The 17,235-nt window shown below is 37.3% G+C and overlaps 1 protein-coding gene across 9 annotated transcripts in view; it reads right to left on the minus strand.

Annotated features, from left to right (window-relative positions):
* The window catches only part of aff4 (ALF transcription elongation factor 4), a 71,918-nt gene that overhangs the window by 25,420 nt on the left and 29,263 nt on the right, over positions 1–17,235 (minus strand). For 5 of the 9 annotated variants that reach the window (XM_039663541.2, XM_039663544.2, XM_039663539.2 and 2 more), the window contains 5 exons: positions 12,260–12,937; positions 6,266–6,310; positions 4,111–4,200; positions 2,570–2,600; positions 2,409–2,475 (listed from right to left, as the gene is read on the minus strand). In XM_039663541.2, the coding sequence (XP_039519475.2) occupies positions 2,409–2,475; positions 2,570–2,600; positions 4,111–4,200; positions 6,266–6,310; positions 12,260–12,937 (911 nt within the window). The remainder of the gene's footprint in view (positions 1–2,408; positions 2,476–2,569; positions 2,601–4,110; positions 4,201–6,265; positions 6,311–12,259; positions 12,938–17,235) is intronic. The other 4 variants (XM_039663545.2, XM_039663540.2, XM_039663543.2 and 1 more) reach the window with 1 other exon arrangement.

Consider the following 17,235-nt stretch of genomic DNA (forward strand, 5'->3'; position numbering starts at 1 on the left):
CCGAAATAAGGAACACAAAACACTGGAGAAAAGTCGTTTGCAACTTCCGGTTCACGGGGACTTTAAGGAGACACCCAAACCGTAAAGCCTACGTCATCGGGCAAGGTCCTCCAATGAAGAGGGGAGGGGCATTTTCAAAATTTGATTACAGATTACGAAGCCAAAAAAATTTTTTTGTGTGGATTGACTTGCATGTATGAATTGTTCACCACAAAACGATCAATTTAGGCAAACAAAGTATGGTCAATTTTGTTTTTTTATGGGGACTTTAATATTAGGGCTGTCAGTTAAACGTGTTATTAACGGTGTTAACGCAAACCCATTTTAATGCCGTTAACAGTGTTTTTGGCCTAGCAAACTTTGTCGTTTTTTTTTTCAAATGCTTTTGCAACAGGACGCGGCGCTATGCTTTGAAACCCATTCATTTCAATGGCGTTATTGTTGCTTCGTCGACCAAAGCGCCAGCGTATCTAGCTAGACCGGAAACAAAACAACAGGCACGCCGCACACACTCGTTTGGGCTTGCGAGCCGGCCAAATAGTTGATTAACGGTACGTTTGAGTGGATGACGAGCACGAGACGACGAAATGGATGCCAATAAGAATCGGGATGGAAAGTTTACTATGTTACTACGCGAGTTAACTATGACATTAATTCGATTAATCGTGAGTTAACTATGATATTAATGTGATTAATCGTGAGTTAACTATGACATTAATGCGATTAATCGTGAGTTAGCTATGACATTAATGCGATTAATCGTGAGTTAACTATGATATTAATGCGATTAATCGTGAGTTAACTATGACATTAATGCGATTAGTCGTGAGTTAACTATGATACTAATGTGATTAATCGTGAGTTAACTATGACATTAATGCGATTAATCGTGAGTTAACTATGATATTAATGTGATTAATCGTGAGTTAACTGACATTAATGCGATTAATCGTGAGTTAACTATGTCATTAATGCGATTAAGCGTGAGTTAACTATGACATTAATGCGATTAATCGTGAGTTAACTATGACATTAATGCGATTAATCGTGAGTTAACTATGTCATTAATGCGATTAAGCGTGAGTTAACCATGACATTAATGCGATTAATCGCGAGTCAGCTATGACATTAATGCGATTAATCGTGAGTTAGCTATGACATTAATGCGATTAATCGTGAGTTAACTATGATATTAATGTGATTAATCGTGAGTTAACTATGACATTAGTGCGATTAATCGTGAGTTAACTATGATATTAATGTGATTAATCGTGAGTTAACTATGACATTAATGCGATTAATCGTGAGTTAACTATGACATTAATGCGATTAATCGTGAGTTAACTATGTCATTAATGCGATTAAGCGTGAGTTAACTATGACATTAATGCGATTAATCGTGAGTTAACTACGATATTAATGCGATTAATCGTGAGTTAACTATGACATTAATGCGATTAATCGTGAGTTAACTATGACATTAATGCGATTAATCATGAGTCAACTATGACATTAATGCGATTAATCGCGATTAAATCTTTTAATCGTTTGACAGCACTAGTATTGACATAATCATCATTTGACAAGACCAAAGTGATCTGTGTGTTTTGTTGTTGTGAACTGAGATATCATCATCGCAGCACTTAAAATTTGAAATACCGCTTGATGATGGCCAAGCACACACACACACACACACACACACACAGCTGATGCGAATTCTCCGCCCCCTCGTCAATATCAGGACCTCGTCAGTATTTCTTGCACCCTTTTATTGATGGACAGAGTTACATTGTGTGAAAGATTATTTGCTCTAAGTGAGAATGTTAGTGTGAAATTGAACAAAGTAAATGCCAATGTTGTTTTCAATAAAAACATTTGCACAAAGCGAGCCGATCCACCTTTCCATGTTGATAAAGTCATTAAATCTTTGGCTTGTTTAGTTGGGGATAGGGGTCGATCGGTATGTGATTTTCAGGTCCGATGCAGATACCGAATATTACAGATCAAATAGACTAACAATATATATATATATTTCGGTTCAAAATGTCGGTTATCAGTCTTTTTGATCTGTAATAATCGGTACCCGACCCGAATTTCAGGTACCATCCAAATGTAAGGAAATGTTATAATTACTGTAATAAAAAAAGAAAGCCACAAAGCATGTGAAATTCATGCTTTCCAGGAATGCGATTTGAAAAGGGTTTCAAACCACATATGGATGTAGTTTGAAAGAGATCTATATTAAATGCATTTCATATTAAACGCATCAGCTAATTCTGATCGGATTCAGATCGTCCATGCACAGTCTAAATTAGATTGCACTGGGTTGAAATATTCAACGGATTAAATATCTAAATCTTTAGTGAGCAGAAAGAGCTTGTGACAGAACAGGCATATCAGAGACTCACTTGGACTGGTCGCTGTCGCTCGGCTTCGACGGGTGACTGGTGGATGCGATCTTCCCTGAGATTTTTTCTGAGAGAGGGAAAATCAGCACACAAACAAATGCATCAATTTAAACGGTTAAAGAAACACTTAATTAGTCAATTAAATGACTGCTAGAACTTACTCTGTGGCCCAAAAGGCAGGTGCTGGGGATCCTACAACAAAGAAGCTAACAATTACAAGTTGAATACACGTATACATACATCATAAACTGGTTTTTAAATGCTAAAACAGAAGATCAAAATGAATATGAACACTGTTGAATGAAGAAATGCAATGACAATCATGCACTTTGCACTCTGCTTTGAACCAGGGCTGGGTTTCCTCAAGTTACGGATGCACTTACACAGTTTTATGCACTATTGTAACCTAATTTCCCTTGCATGCACATTAAGGAAGTTATATTTTATTTAAGAACAAAGTTAATGCACTTTAAAAAGTGAATGTTATTTAATTTCAATTGATTTGGGTTACGTTTGCTTAATGCGCTCGCTTGCGCCCTCTTGTGCTTACAGGAGACGACACAGCAGTGTTTTCCTCTAATCACATTATTAAAGGGATACCCCACCGTTTTCTCATATTAAACTGTTATTCCTTAACTAAGACGAGTTGATGCATACCTCGAGACACTTTGATAGCACTTAAATAGCCCAGTTCATTCATTAGGATCCAAGCAGAGAAGCGATCAAACACCTTCACGTTTTCCCTATTAAAATACAGTTACTCGAGTAGAGTAACTCGACCAAGAATGGTGACACAAAATTAAAAAAATGGTGACACTTGCAAGCACATCGGCCTCTCCCTCTCCGGAGTGATGATATCAAAGTGCTCCCAAGCACTCGAAAAGAAATTAAGGTTTTTGATGAAAACATTCCAGGATTTTCTCCATATAATGGACTTCAATGGGGACCAAACGGTTCAAGGTCCAAAAGACACTTTCAGTGCAAACTGTTCAAAGGGCTTCAAACGACACCAGACGATGAATAAGGGTCTTATCAAGCGAAACGATCGTTTTTTTAGTAATAAGTTAAGTATAAGTTTTCATTTTCGTTCGTGACTCTCCTGTTTAAACTCGTTCACAGAACAGAGCAAGGCGACCATTTGAGCTTATAAAACTTACACTTTGTTATTCATTTATTAAATGAGCGATCGTTTCGCTTGATAAGACCCTTATTCATCATCTGGTGTCGTTTAAAGCCCTTTGAAGCTGCACTGAAAGTGTCTTTTGGACCTTGAACCGTTTGGACCCCATTGAAGTCCATTATATGGAGAAAATCCTGGAATGTTTTCATCAAAAACCTTCATTTCTTTTCGACTGAAGAAAGAAAGACATGGACATCTTGTATGACATGGGGATGAGTAAATTATCAGCAAACGTTTTTTTAAAGGTGAACTACTCCTTTAAGGGCTATCAAAGTGTCTCGCGTGCCAGAGACGACAGAGGTATGCATCAACTCGTCTTAGTTAAGGGAATAACAGTTTAATATGAAGAAACGGTGGAGTATCCCTTTAAGCATTGCCTTTAGAATTCGAATATTCGCTAATATTTAAGAAATTTAGCTTTTCAGCCATTTTGACAGCCCCATATTGAACGGCTATGTTTAAACCGTCCTGCAAACATGATGAAATGGACTGAGACAGGTGTGTGGTGGCCTCGTGTCTGACCTTGGAGGTGGAGAAAGGAAACTTTGAAGGTTCAGTCTTGCAGGGCGTGTGAATGGCTGTCAGCGGAGGAGGCCAGACCTGAGTCATTTCCTGGAGAAGAAAACACCGTTCAATCGCAGAAACCAGAGATCAAGCTGGTTTTAAAACGAATTTTCCCCTCTGCACATTGCCACCGTCATTTCTTCTATCTGCCTTTTTATAGCCGGACTGCATTCAGACTAGAGCCCGACCGATAAAGGATTTTGAAGGCCGATACCGATACAAATATTTTTTGGTTTTAAAATCCGATATTCCGATATATCGGCCGATATTTTTTTATTTTCTCAGAAACGCGCAACAAAACATAAACAGATTTCCCTAACATAGTTATTTGTCGTTATTTATGAGTTTTAACTAAAATAATATGATAAAGCATTTTAAAAAGAAACTTGTTTCTTTTGTCACAACAGAACAGAGGAACATCAAAATATATTAAAGTTCTGATAAATAAAATAATAATTAGCCCCTACATTGCCTACCTTATAATTACAATGTCAAGTTAGCTAGTCTGTGATGAGCCATAATTTAGCACTAGATAATGTTATACTGCAAATTGTAAAACATACATTTTCAATTTAACAGGCCAAGGAGAGATGATTGAAGCGTGTTTCGTCCGTGTTTCGCCATTATAACTGCCGATACCGATAGTTTGGAAAATGTCTAATATCGACCGATAATATCGGTCTGGCTCTAATTCAGACTTTCGCTCTAATGCGCCTCAGCGGACGGCGATCTCGGCACCACTTACACGTCGCACGAGAGCTGACCGAAACATTGCCAAGACTTATTACCGTGTGTTAAAAATATTGACATCCAAAGTACTTTCCAGCGTTTCTTGCGGTTCCTTTCTTTACGAACGGATTACAAGTGAAGAAAAGTGACGAGAGAAGCCGACAAACGTTGAGGTTGGCTAGTCTAAAAGATTAAAATCTTGAAGTTTTAGGCCATGTGTCCACCAAAGCGTTTTTCCACGCGCCTGGCGTATGTTTTCAATTGTTTTCAATGGGAGCGCCACGTTTTTTTAAACGCCTTGAGCATACCGAGGCGTTGAGCGTTTTTTTCATGCTGAAGCGCCGAGCGCCCAGCGTTTTTTACTGGTCGCTGGGAGTTGAAAAATGTTCAACTTTGGATAAAACGCAGCGCTCATCACTATCACTTTTTACCCAGCCATCCAATCACAGTGGAGGAGGGGCGGGACTAATACCACACCGACCAACTGTCACATTCAAACTGCTGCGGAAATTCTGTATCATAGCAACGAAACGTCTCAATGGAAAAAAACGCTGCGCTGCCAAAACGCTCTCAAGCGCCCAAAGCACGGCGTCTTCAGCAGAGCGTCTAGCGTTTTCAGCTGGCTAAAAACGCTTTGGTGGACACACCGCCTTAGGGTTTTATTCACACACACACGACTATTCTAAATCCAATCAGACTGCTAAGAAACCACATTAGCATGTTTTCATATGATCCTAGCCACTGTTTGCATGATTTTGCTAGATGAGGTGTTGCTAGCACGTTGCTAGGCATCATTGGTATGTTGTCAGACCATTTTAACACATAGCTAGTAATTTTTAGCATGTTTAACGTTTTTTCTGTGTTGGTAATCACTGCTAGTCTGTTGTCAGCATGTTTTAACGTTAATACTGCTAGGCATTTTATGCATTTAACGTATTGCAAGGGATTGTTAGTTTATTGTCAGCATATTTGAACACGTAGCTAGTCATTTCTTGCGGTTCCTTTCTTTACGAACGGATAAAAGTGAAGAAAATGGGAGAAAAGCTGAAATGAGGTTGGCTAGTCTAAAAGATTAAAATCTTAATTGTCACACACTTCTAGATCCCATCAGAATGCTAAGAAACCACATTAGCGTAGCTAGTCATTAACACGTAGCTATTCATTTTTTGCATGTTTTAACGCTGTTAACATATAAACGTAAAACATTGCATATTCTTAAGCATAGCTAACATGTTATTAAACACTGCTAGTCAGCATTTTTTAACATGCTGCTACGCACTGTTAGCAATAAACATGCGTAAAACGAGCTAAGTTGGAAATTATAGCAACTTTAATATTTCAGTGTTCTTTTACTATTGATGGCAAATAATAAAATGGTTCTTACCTTTAAAATTTCATCAACACAGCTCGCATCTCCTCCCATTGAACCCTGTGAGAATGAACAAAACCATGCAGATCATTGAGCAACACAAGAATCATCAAACATACAAGGTTGTGTACGACTATAAGTCAAGTGTAACTTATAAGTTGTAAAACCCATACATGCTTCTAGCCAGTGTCATTTTAAATGGGTCATATAATTGATGGATTTAATTAATAATATTAATAACGGTCCTGATTTCCTCAATGGTTCATGCTAAGTTGTGGCACAAAGCCAGTGAGGTCGCGCAGTGTTTTACGCTGGCGAGCCAAAACGCTGCAATGAATCCTGAAGAAACTCTTTCTGACTAAACAAAACTGCTTGATTACATTTTTCCCTTCCACGTTGTAAGCGTGTGTGTGATCCAACTGAACGGCCACATTTATACAACTAATTCCCTGCATATACACACACAAAATCTGAAGGCGTAAAAGTCTCAATACTTGTAATTAATGTTATTTATGGACACATCTGGAGGGTCTTATAACATGTCATACAAACATTTGTGCGTCTTGGGACGAACAAGAGGCACAAGACTGCGTGTGGGTCTTTATTAAAGGGATAGTCACTTCAAAATGAAAATAGTGTCATCATATAAATTATTTTGAAGAATCTCAGTAACCAAACTGTTAACTGGACCATTTTTCCCTGTTATGGAAGTCAATGGGTCGAGTTAACAGTTTGATTACTGACATCACTTTGTGTTCAGAAGAAAGACGATCATACAGGTTTGAAACGACTTGAGGGTGAGTATATGATGACACATTTTCATTTTTAAGTGACTATCCCTTTAAGAACCAAAAATTCCTTTAAATCTAATTTTCATTTAATGACCCTTCAATGACAAGGATTGGGCAGTTCAGATAAAATAAAAGACACGTAAAAGACATAATAACTTTTAACCTTTAAATAAATACTTTACAGATATAAACATTTTGGCCGATAACAATAATTCTTTATATTTGAAAGCCGATAACCGATATATCGGCCGATAAATCTAAATTTTTATATAATTTTTGAGAGCCTGATCAAAAAAACAAAAACAAAAGTCTCACCATTAAAAGCCACATCCTAAACACACATTTATACTGTTCTCATTATAATTTTATGTAGATTGACAGACTTGTGCAAGTTGAACTTTACTGTATTTTGAAGTGATTCAAAGCAATTTAAAATCATCATGTTGAACAGTGCACATCTGAAGTGTTTCAACTGGAGGAAATAACATGATTTAGCTGATATATAAAAGCCGATAAATAATGTATTATCGGGCCGATAACGATAATATTAAAAATGAATATATATTGACCGATACCGATATGGTGGCCGATATATTGTGCATCCCTAGTTAAAATATTTAAGCTTCTTTATGTTAAAAACCTGTGGGAACACAGTAAACCCAAATAAGTTGGAAAAAATCAAAATTTGAGGTTATCAGTTTTATTAAAAAAAAATTAAGTTAAGAAATTCAAAGTTTTAGTAAGCAGAACTTGCAGGTTTTTATTTTGTACTCATACAATCGGAATTACTATTAACTTGAAATATTTAAGTCAGTGAATTCATACATTTATCTCGAAATTATCATGTAAACTCAACTTAAATAATTTTAGTTTTAGTTTAAACTTAACTAGCTAATTCAATCAATACTAACTTGCTTATCGCTAACACAATGCTATAAGGCATTAGCAAAGCATAGCAGTTGTTGAATAACTACATCAATATAGAGCATTTTACATTTTTACATTTTTTTAGAGCATCTCAAGCTAAACTTTGGTAATATTAAAAAAAAAAAAAACCCACATTCCAGAAACTCTTCTAAATGAACATAGCAAAACATCAAACACTACTAAATCTCCCATTTTACATTAATCTTACTCATTTACTCGCCCTGTTGAGTGTCATGGCAAAGCATGCTGGGAAATACAAATCCAAGCCCAGGTACATTTAAGTTTGTCTAAATTAAAAGAAACAAGTTCATAAAACTCAAAACAATGAAACAATTCATTTGATTTAAAATGTGTCAATTTTGTGACCTCAAAAGAAAAATAAAGTTCAAAATACTCATAAAAGTTAATTTGTCTGAACCAATTTGTTTAAGTTCGCCCTACTCAATCCAGTCAATTACTCAAGGTTCAGTGGATTTCCACACTTTCTGAATTTATAGCAAGTTCTTATGATTTTGAATGATCATTCAATGGGCTTGGCAAACGGTCAAGTGTTCATCGTTCATCTGTCCGACATCAGAAACTGATGTTTTTGCAGGTTAGTTTTGACTTGGGTGCAGTAAAGATTTCTGGGCTCATCTGCAGTTGAAACATACAATTGCAAGTTACTTGTAGAGTAACTGCGTTTCTGCACACATAACCTGAAGGTGTAAAGTATACACATGGATTATTGATAATATATTGCTGATAGTAAGAAGAAAGTCCCACAAAAACATGGAATAGTAGTTTGACCTTATCTTATTAGTATCTGCAACCTGAACATGGTTTAGACTGCAAAGTTGTTGTCTATGGTAGCATGCTAAACTGTGGGGGAAAATATACGCAAAAACTTCAAGGTCCGGACAAAAAATAAAATAAGGGAGCAAATATCCATAGATCCCATGTTATAATGTCCGTTTTCACAGCAAAAATTCGTGCTTTTACAGGTTGGTTCCATGGACTTTTATTGTATTTTTGGATAGGTTCCTCGTGCCTGACAACTGTGAGGGCGGTGAATTGTTTTCTAACTCGTTAGTTTAGATGGGATTTAGATATAAAATGTATGACAAATAAGGGCGGTTAACTTTGATTGACAGCCGATAACGGGCTGCGCCGAGTGGAATTTGACGTCTCGGCCATGATCCGACACAACACATCATTCCACCTCTGTATCCTTTCTGAGACTTTTGTATTTCCCAAGATTTTCCAGTATGGCGCCGCCCACACCCCCCATAAGTCTAAGTCTATGACGTCACGCCCAGTCTCAAATTCTGTACAGGATTATAGAGGCAATCGCAGTGATCTGAGAAGGGCTCGTTCAGCCCATCAAGCGATCGTTTAAAGGGATACTCCACTTTTTTTGGAAATACGCTCATTTTACCACTCCCACTTGACCACTTGACTTCCATAGTATATTTTTTTCCTACTAAGGAAGTCAATGAGACCAGAAACTGTCTGGTTACTGATATTCTTCTAAATATCAGAAGATCGGCTAAATGGATTTGAAAACGGTAAAACGCAACTGCAGTGTTGGGGAGTAGTTAACTACAAGTAGCGACGCTACTAACTTAACTACATTTTTCAGTAGCTTGGCAGTAGCTCAGTTGCTTTTAAAAAAAAAATTAAAAAAAAATAAACTTTGACTTGACTTTTTAAACAGTGTAGCTTTTTCAGTAGCTAACTACTTTTTGCATCAAGTAGCGGTGTAGCGCGAGCAAAAGCTACATTGCGTTTCTCGAGTCTGCGCAAATCAGCGCGATACAAGGATATTCTTCTTGTTAGATTACAAACTCATTTTTTGCCATTACCGCCACCTGTTTAATCACGCATCTTGCGGCTAACGGTTCACTGACGTACAGAAGTGGGTTGACACGCCCATATTATGATTATCTATGATGTTTGATTTGCTCATCGAATTAACGTTGAACCAACGTCAGACGCGGCATTCTTCAAAGCTAAATGAAAATCGAAAATTGGCTTGCTTTCATAACGTTGAAACAACGTTGATTTCAAGTTGATTTTCCGTTAGTTTTGAAAGAATGACGCGTCTGACGTTGGTTCAACGTTAATTCGATGAGCAAAACAATGTCAGATCAACGTTGTTTCGATGTCATATTTCCACGTTGATTCAATGTCGGTTTGCTATCTGGGTATTTGTCCAAGTTCAATCGGTATTTTTGAGAAAACGTTCTACATGCAATTTACGTTGGATGTATATTTTGTTCTTGCAGTGTTGTAGGCTATTTGTTGCAATTTTGCACTTTTGACAAACAGTCTGAGATATTTGAGTGTTGCGTGTAATAAAACAATACTCTTTGAAATCATAATTGCATTGCATTATTTTAAACACTAAATATTCTACTTAAAACATTCCTCAGACACTTATTCAGTTATTTATAATATACGTTGTTCAAAAAAGCAAAAGTAGTTTCAGTGTAGCTAGCTACTTTTTGATAGTAACTTGTAGTGTAGCTAACTACTTTTCCAAAAGGGTAGCTTGACTGTAGTTTAACCTGTTAACTGTCACCCCCCCTTTTTTGAATAGACATGAAAATGCACATTTCGAACTTAAATGGTTGTAATTCAAGAATGCTTTGGAATATAGACATATGATTGGTCTTGTTTTAAAGAAGACATTTGGCAGATTTTTGTAGAAGTGAAATAAATTAAGAAAGTGAAACAGAAAAAAAGTTATAGAAGTTAGAGTTTATGGAAATGTACAATGTAAAAATATTAATTATTCATATTTTACATAAAATATATATTTTCAAAACCTGGGCTACTCTAAAATGGTAGAAAGATCAAAGCCAAAAATCTGAACAAGTTGTGTTTCAAATTTTAGGTTGATATCTCAAAAAATGAGCTTTCAGTAAGATTTTGTTTGAGCGCAGTACCCAACTTTTTCACTAGGGCACAATCAGACTCCATTACTGCCCATATAAGGGCGTCTGCATTTCCATTCATGTTTTGAGTGATATGAACCATTATTTTCACAATTTTCATACAATTTCTGAAGTAGAGATCCTATTCAGGAGTAGCATGGGAAGTTTGGCAGATTTTGATATGAATTGAACCTCTAAGAAACACATACAAAGAACACGCATGTAAGTCATAGCTAGCTGCCACGTCACAAATGGTGAATTTATTATTTTTTTCTTGATATTTTAAACTTTTCAGACCTTTTTTTTCCAAAATAATTGAATGGATTCTATCTTTTGAACTTTTGGCATGAAAACAAACTGAGGTATCTACCATTTTTTCATGATTTTTCATGTTTATTGCTATTTTAAAACAAAGGTCTGAACACGCCTTATGAGTATGAAAATATTCTTGTTTTATATTGATAAATTATGGCTCCTCTGTAATATATTTTGAAAATCAGTCACCAAATATGGAAACTAGAGATTGTAAGCTTTCAAATGATATATAGTTTGTCAATATTATTTAAGGTATTTACTAAGATATTATTGTTTTAAAAATATAGTGGCAAACGTCCCACCTGTGGGACGGTGACAGTTAAGTGGTTTTAACTACTTTAACTTACGAGTAGCTTGTAGCTTGTCAAACAACAGTTTCAGAGTAGCTTCCCCAACACTGCCCAACTGTTTAACTCTGGGGGAGTGGTAAAATGAGCCTGTTTCCAAAAAAAGTGGAGTATCCCTTTAAGCATGTATGGGTTAGAAAAACGGCTATTTTTAACAATGAAAGTTGCGCAATGCACCTTTAAAGGGTTAGTTCACCCAAAAATGAAAATTAAGTCATTAATTACTCACCCCCATGCTGTACCAACCCCGTAAGACCTTCGTTTGTCTTCGGAACACAAATGAAGATATTTTTGATTAAATTTGAGAGCTGTATAACTACCACATTGGCTCCTAAGGGACTGGCTCTTGACGGCCCAGAAAGTCAATGAAGAAAATGTTTAAATATCCCAAGTGACTACAGTGGCTCAACTATAAGTTTATCAAGCGACGAGAATACTTTTTGTGCGAAAAAACAAACAAAAATAACGACTTTATTCGACTATTCCTTTTCTTCCTTGCAGGCCTGAGACGAGAGTTCAAGAGATTTCCACGACAATTTCACTTCAAGGTCTTACGGGGTTGGTACAGCATGGGGTTGAGTAATTAAAGACTTAATTTTCATTTTTTGGGTGAACTAACCCTTTAAGCTCAGGCTGTTTTAACCCAAACAGATGTGACTACTAATGAACTGAAAGGTTCGATAACGTGTGAGAAAAGCAAGCGTGACTTACGTCGACAGGCTGCGTGGGGATCTTGAGCCTGGTGAGAGAAGCCTTCCCATTGGGCTTCATTTCTCCCACGGCACCGCTGTGCGACTGGCCACCGTACGAGTCCGAGGCGCTCTTGGGCTCGGCCGTCTCCAGGCCGTCCATGGGCCGCACATACGCGGTGGGTTTCTGGAGCATGGAGCTGGGCTTGATGAGGGAGGGCGGGAAGGTCTGGCTGGGATGCTGTCCGCTGGAGAAGGAAGGAACTCTGGAGGGCGAGTCCCAGTTGGCTTCTCGGTCGCGGGGGGATTTGGTGCGGGAGCGCGAGTGTGAGCCGGAGCTCACGGAGCCCTTGGCCGGGCTGGAGGTGGAGTGGGACTTGTGTTCGGATCCGTGCTTGCTGGACTTCTTCCCGCTACGGCTTCCCTGCACTGACGAACGCTTCGGCAAGGAGGAAGAGGAGGAGGAGGAGGTCGTGGAAGAGATGCCAGGAGGAGCCGGGCCAACCGGAGTCCATTTACTGTTCTGACCCTGTGTGCCTCCGCGCTGGTCGCCGTACTGGCCGGGCTTATCTTCCGAGGACGAGCTGGAGGCTTTGGGAATGAGCTTGGACATTGGGGGTTCACCGAGGGTCTCCTTCATCTCGTCGTAATTTCCCAGCATGCTCTGGATGCGACTTGAGAGTTTATCTTCCTTGGCCTGCTGGGAGAAAAAGGACAGTGTTGAGACGAGCATGAGAACGGCAACCAAAATATTGAGTTAATGGTTCGGCCTTGTTTGTCACTACAAAGTTTGTCGGCTCTCTTTGATTGGATTGGCGGTACGACAAATCCATTAACTATGGTATTTGGCAGTAATAAATTCATATTTTACTGTTATTATTAACTTTTACCCAGTCACTGACAGAATATTCCTGCTTTCGGTGTTAACGGTACAGCTATTATGCATCTTCGGAAAGAGTACAGACTCTCCCGAAGCAAAAAAACAAGCATTTTTTGACGTTATAGTAGGGGTGTAACGACACCCTCATGTCACGGTTCGATACGATATTATTGCGATACTCCAAGACATATGATAAAAGGTTATGAAAAAAAATGTACTGTTGATTTAAATGCTAACTTTGATATTACATTGTAGGTTTAAATGAATAGGTTTGGACTTGGTGCTTGTAACCCAAGGACAATGGTGACGCCAGAATAAAAATATACAAAAATTGAAAATACAGAATTATTTTAGACGAATATGCTTTTACTCTGTCACTGACTAGATATATTTAAAATAAAGTCGGACACTTTTTACAAGTAACGCCAGACATTTGGCGTTACCAGGACCCACAAATATTCCCCCATTAAATTATTATACATTTTAATATACAAGTAATTTAATGTAGTACTGACAGTAAAATTTTATTTTTTTCCTCGCACAGTAATTTTTATTTTGGGGGAACTATCCACGATACGTATTGTTGCATTTTTTATTGCGAAATATTGTGGCACAATACATTGTTACACCCCTACGACTACGTTATAGTCATTGAAAATAAAATAATAAATTCTCATGTTCATATTGTGTTACAAAACAATATTCTGGGCCCTATGAAATTTGCTTGAAAATGATCAAAAATGCTGGCAGGGAAAGAGTTGTAGGGACATATATTGCCATTTCTGAATTTTGGAATATTTTAATACATTTTGGTTCAAGTTTTAGCAATTTTGCTGTGTGTTGTTGTCATTTTTATTCGTTTTTTTACTCTCTTTCTTTATTTCAGTTTTTTTAGTACATTCAGTTAGACTTAATTATAATTAATTAGTATGTGTTTTTCCTAAGCAACCAGGTGATAAAGTATATTTAATTTAATTTAACATTTAATTCAAGTATTAGTTTTAGTTAACTGTAATAACCCCGGTTAGAGACCACACTTCCATCTCACCATGCTAGTGAGAGTCATCTATAGTTTTAACAGTTAGGCACAGGTAAAACCAAAGATACTGTGGAAGTTACTATGATAAAAGAATAGCAATAGGTCAAATACAAAATAAAATCATTAGAAAAGTCCATCTAGATGTGAAAAACCTGTCTATTTCCAATAGTCTCGACTCAAAAAGCAATTAATTTCGTCACCTGAATCTTTTATAAATCGTTTCTTTTTGTAAATATCAAAATTAGGGCTGCAACTAACGATTATTTTGATAATCGATTAATCGGACGATTATTTTTTCGATTAATCGGATAAAAAAATTATTTCATTTTTTTGTTTATTATAACTATATAAAACCCTAAAAACCACACTCTTTTGTGTGTTAAACAATCTACTTAATACAGACAACTTCATTATAAAGAAAAACAACAAATAAAAATATATATATATGACCATAACCTATGACAAAAATGCTATTGTAAACTAGATTAGTGGATAACTCAGAAAAACGTAGCCTAAAAATATCACAAGTGCACAATAATTTTATAAAATCTGAACATTTAGTGAAAAAAACATTCCTTAGTGGGAAACAAATAAGAGACAATAAGTGTAGCACTAACTCTGGTAAAACGTTGCACATTGCTCTTTGTATTGTTGTATATATACATTCATAAAAAACATCGTAAAAATCAGATGCACAGCTGTTTTAAATGTAAAGCACAGCTGTTTAGTGAGGAAGCAAAATATAATAGATAGGACAGAACAAGAAAGGCTATTAATAAGCTTTTATTGCGCAAAAGTATTATGACATGATCATGAAAGAGCTGCACAAAGTGCTTATGCGCATCGCAAGCGCTGAATGATGCGCTTGACGCAACACGGAGTCACAGGGCGGCGCGCAGCTCTTTAGTGTCCGCCGCATTAAAGTTAAAAGCACCAAGGAAAGAGAAAGACATATTGACTGTGTATTATACAGTCTCTTTGCAATAGTTTATTAAGCCTTTTCTTTTAACAGTTTTAAATTTCAGTTAGGCTACTGTGCACGTGAAGAACAATTATAGTGCGCCGAGTCTACTCTAGTGTTGTGATCTAACAGACACTCAGTAGAAAGTGATTAAGTTACAGCAATAAGTCTAGCAAGATAGTCATTATATTACGAAACCATAGACCTTTATCTACGGATCAATTATAATAATAACATTTAATCATCTTGGAAAGAGTTTCATCATGTTAACTGTTGTAACCGAACGCGACGAGCTGTTTGAACACCGAATAGAGAATGACTGACAGCCGCAGTGGAGGGAAAAGCTTTGGTTAACTTTAATTTAATGACTTAAATATACATTTCTATCTCACATTATACTACAGTATGGCTTCATAAAGTATACACGATTAACGTAGGTCACCTATTTTGGTTTCAAAACGGCGAATTTGCCGAAAGGTGAATGATTTTCGTGTATGCTGCATATTGATAGCGGTTTCCTGATGCCCGCAAATTAGTTCAAACTCACGGAATCAAGAGCGCGCATGCGAGACAGAAGATATGCTCCAAACCGTCCGTGTTGCGCGCGCGAGACAGAAGATAATGTGCTCCGTTCAAACAGTCGGTGTTGCGCGTGCGAGACAGGGTAGAGCGGCGAGGGAGAGAGACTGCGTGTGTGCCTCATGAAGCGCATGTAAGAAGCGCATGTAGCATGTAAACAATCCCCGTGACGTAATCAGACCAACTAATCGATAATGACATTCGTTGACAACGATTTTCATAATCGATTATAATCGATTTTATCGATTAGTTGTTGCAGCCCTAATCAAAATGTATAGATTTGACATGGAGAAAATGAAAAGGTGCTTCTGCTTATTATGAGGGCAGTTAACAGAAAATCATAACTTCTGGCAAAAGTAACAATTCATAACTCATTTGCACGTTGCACTTGTTGTTTGATCCGTGCAACAGTCAAGATTTAGAGACAACGCAGAATCATGTGACACACACTAGGACTCAATATTGGTTTATAACTTGATCTGTCCAGGATGTTCATGTCAGGCACACCAAAGCAGATCGTTATGTGAAATATGTTTTGCACTGAGTTCATCCAAAATAAGCAGTGCGTTGTGTCCTGGAGGAAATGTCAAAGCAGGGGTTTCCCGCTGTCAGTCGTCTCCTTCGGGGAATATGACAGACGTTGTTCTCTACCGGACAGGCTCACGTTTCTTACATCCTGTGACGGGTTCACCGACAATCAAGCACTTAATGCTGAGCAAAGCAGGTTAGCACAGGAGACTAATCTTCTTTACAGTAGCATATGGGACTATAATATCTCTGTTATGTGATAAACGGAGGGTTTTACTCCATGCTAGCTTTGAGGCCTTTATATGCGCACACACACACACGTGTATTTCCTAAAAAATTAACAGATTTAGCAGACATACACGTATAACTAAAAATATTAAAAGACACATCTTACACTTCAAAGTTTAGTCCAATAAAACAGAACACACAAGCCAAAACTTCCTGTTTCAAAGGGAAATGAGTCGACACAAAGACACTGTGCTTGTCAGGAGGTGTGTAAATATTAAAATCTGAGTGAAATATGAGTGAAGGGGCAACAAGTTTTGAAAAGTGATATTTTACTATTATTTACAACAGCATCTGCATTTCCATGGATTAAAATGAAAGATTTTTGTTAAAGAGCCAATTATAATAATAATTAACAGAAAAACTAAACTTTTCTGGTATAAAAAGGAACTTGATTTTCGACAGAAGAATGTAACATTTTTCAGTCTCTGAGTAACATTAGTCACGAAATAAACGTCGTTCACTAAGCAAAAAGCAAGCGTGTTTTATAACTACACGTCATCTCATTCCTCAAATTAGAACAAACAACATTGACATGAAGGGAACGCATTCCCTTACAGTCCGTCTGTTTTCAAATCCATACCACGACATTAACGTCCGTCAAAGATAATACGAAAAGCAAAACCCAAACTCCAGTCATTGCTTTCCGAGAAGAGGGAGAAAATGGCGGCCTGAGCGTCTGTCAAAGACGATACCGTACCGAATACATACATAATGCACTAGAGT

The sequence above is a fragment of the Pimephales promelas genome, chromosome 19, assembly GCF_988280905.1.
Source record: "Pimephales promelas chromosome 19, fPimPro1.hap1.1, whole genome shotgun sequence".
In the NCBI taxonomy this organism is placed as follows: Eukaryota; Metazoa; Chordata; class Actinopteri; order Cypriniformes; family Leuciscidae; genus Pimephales; species Pimephales promelas.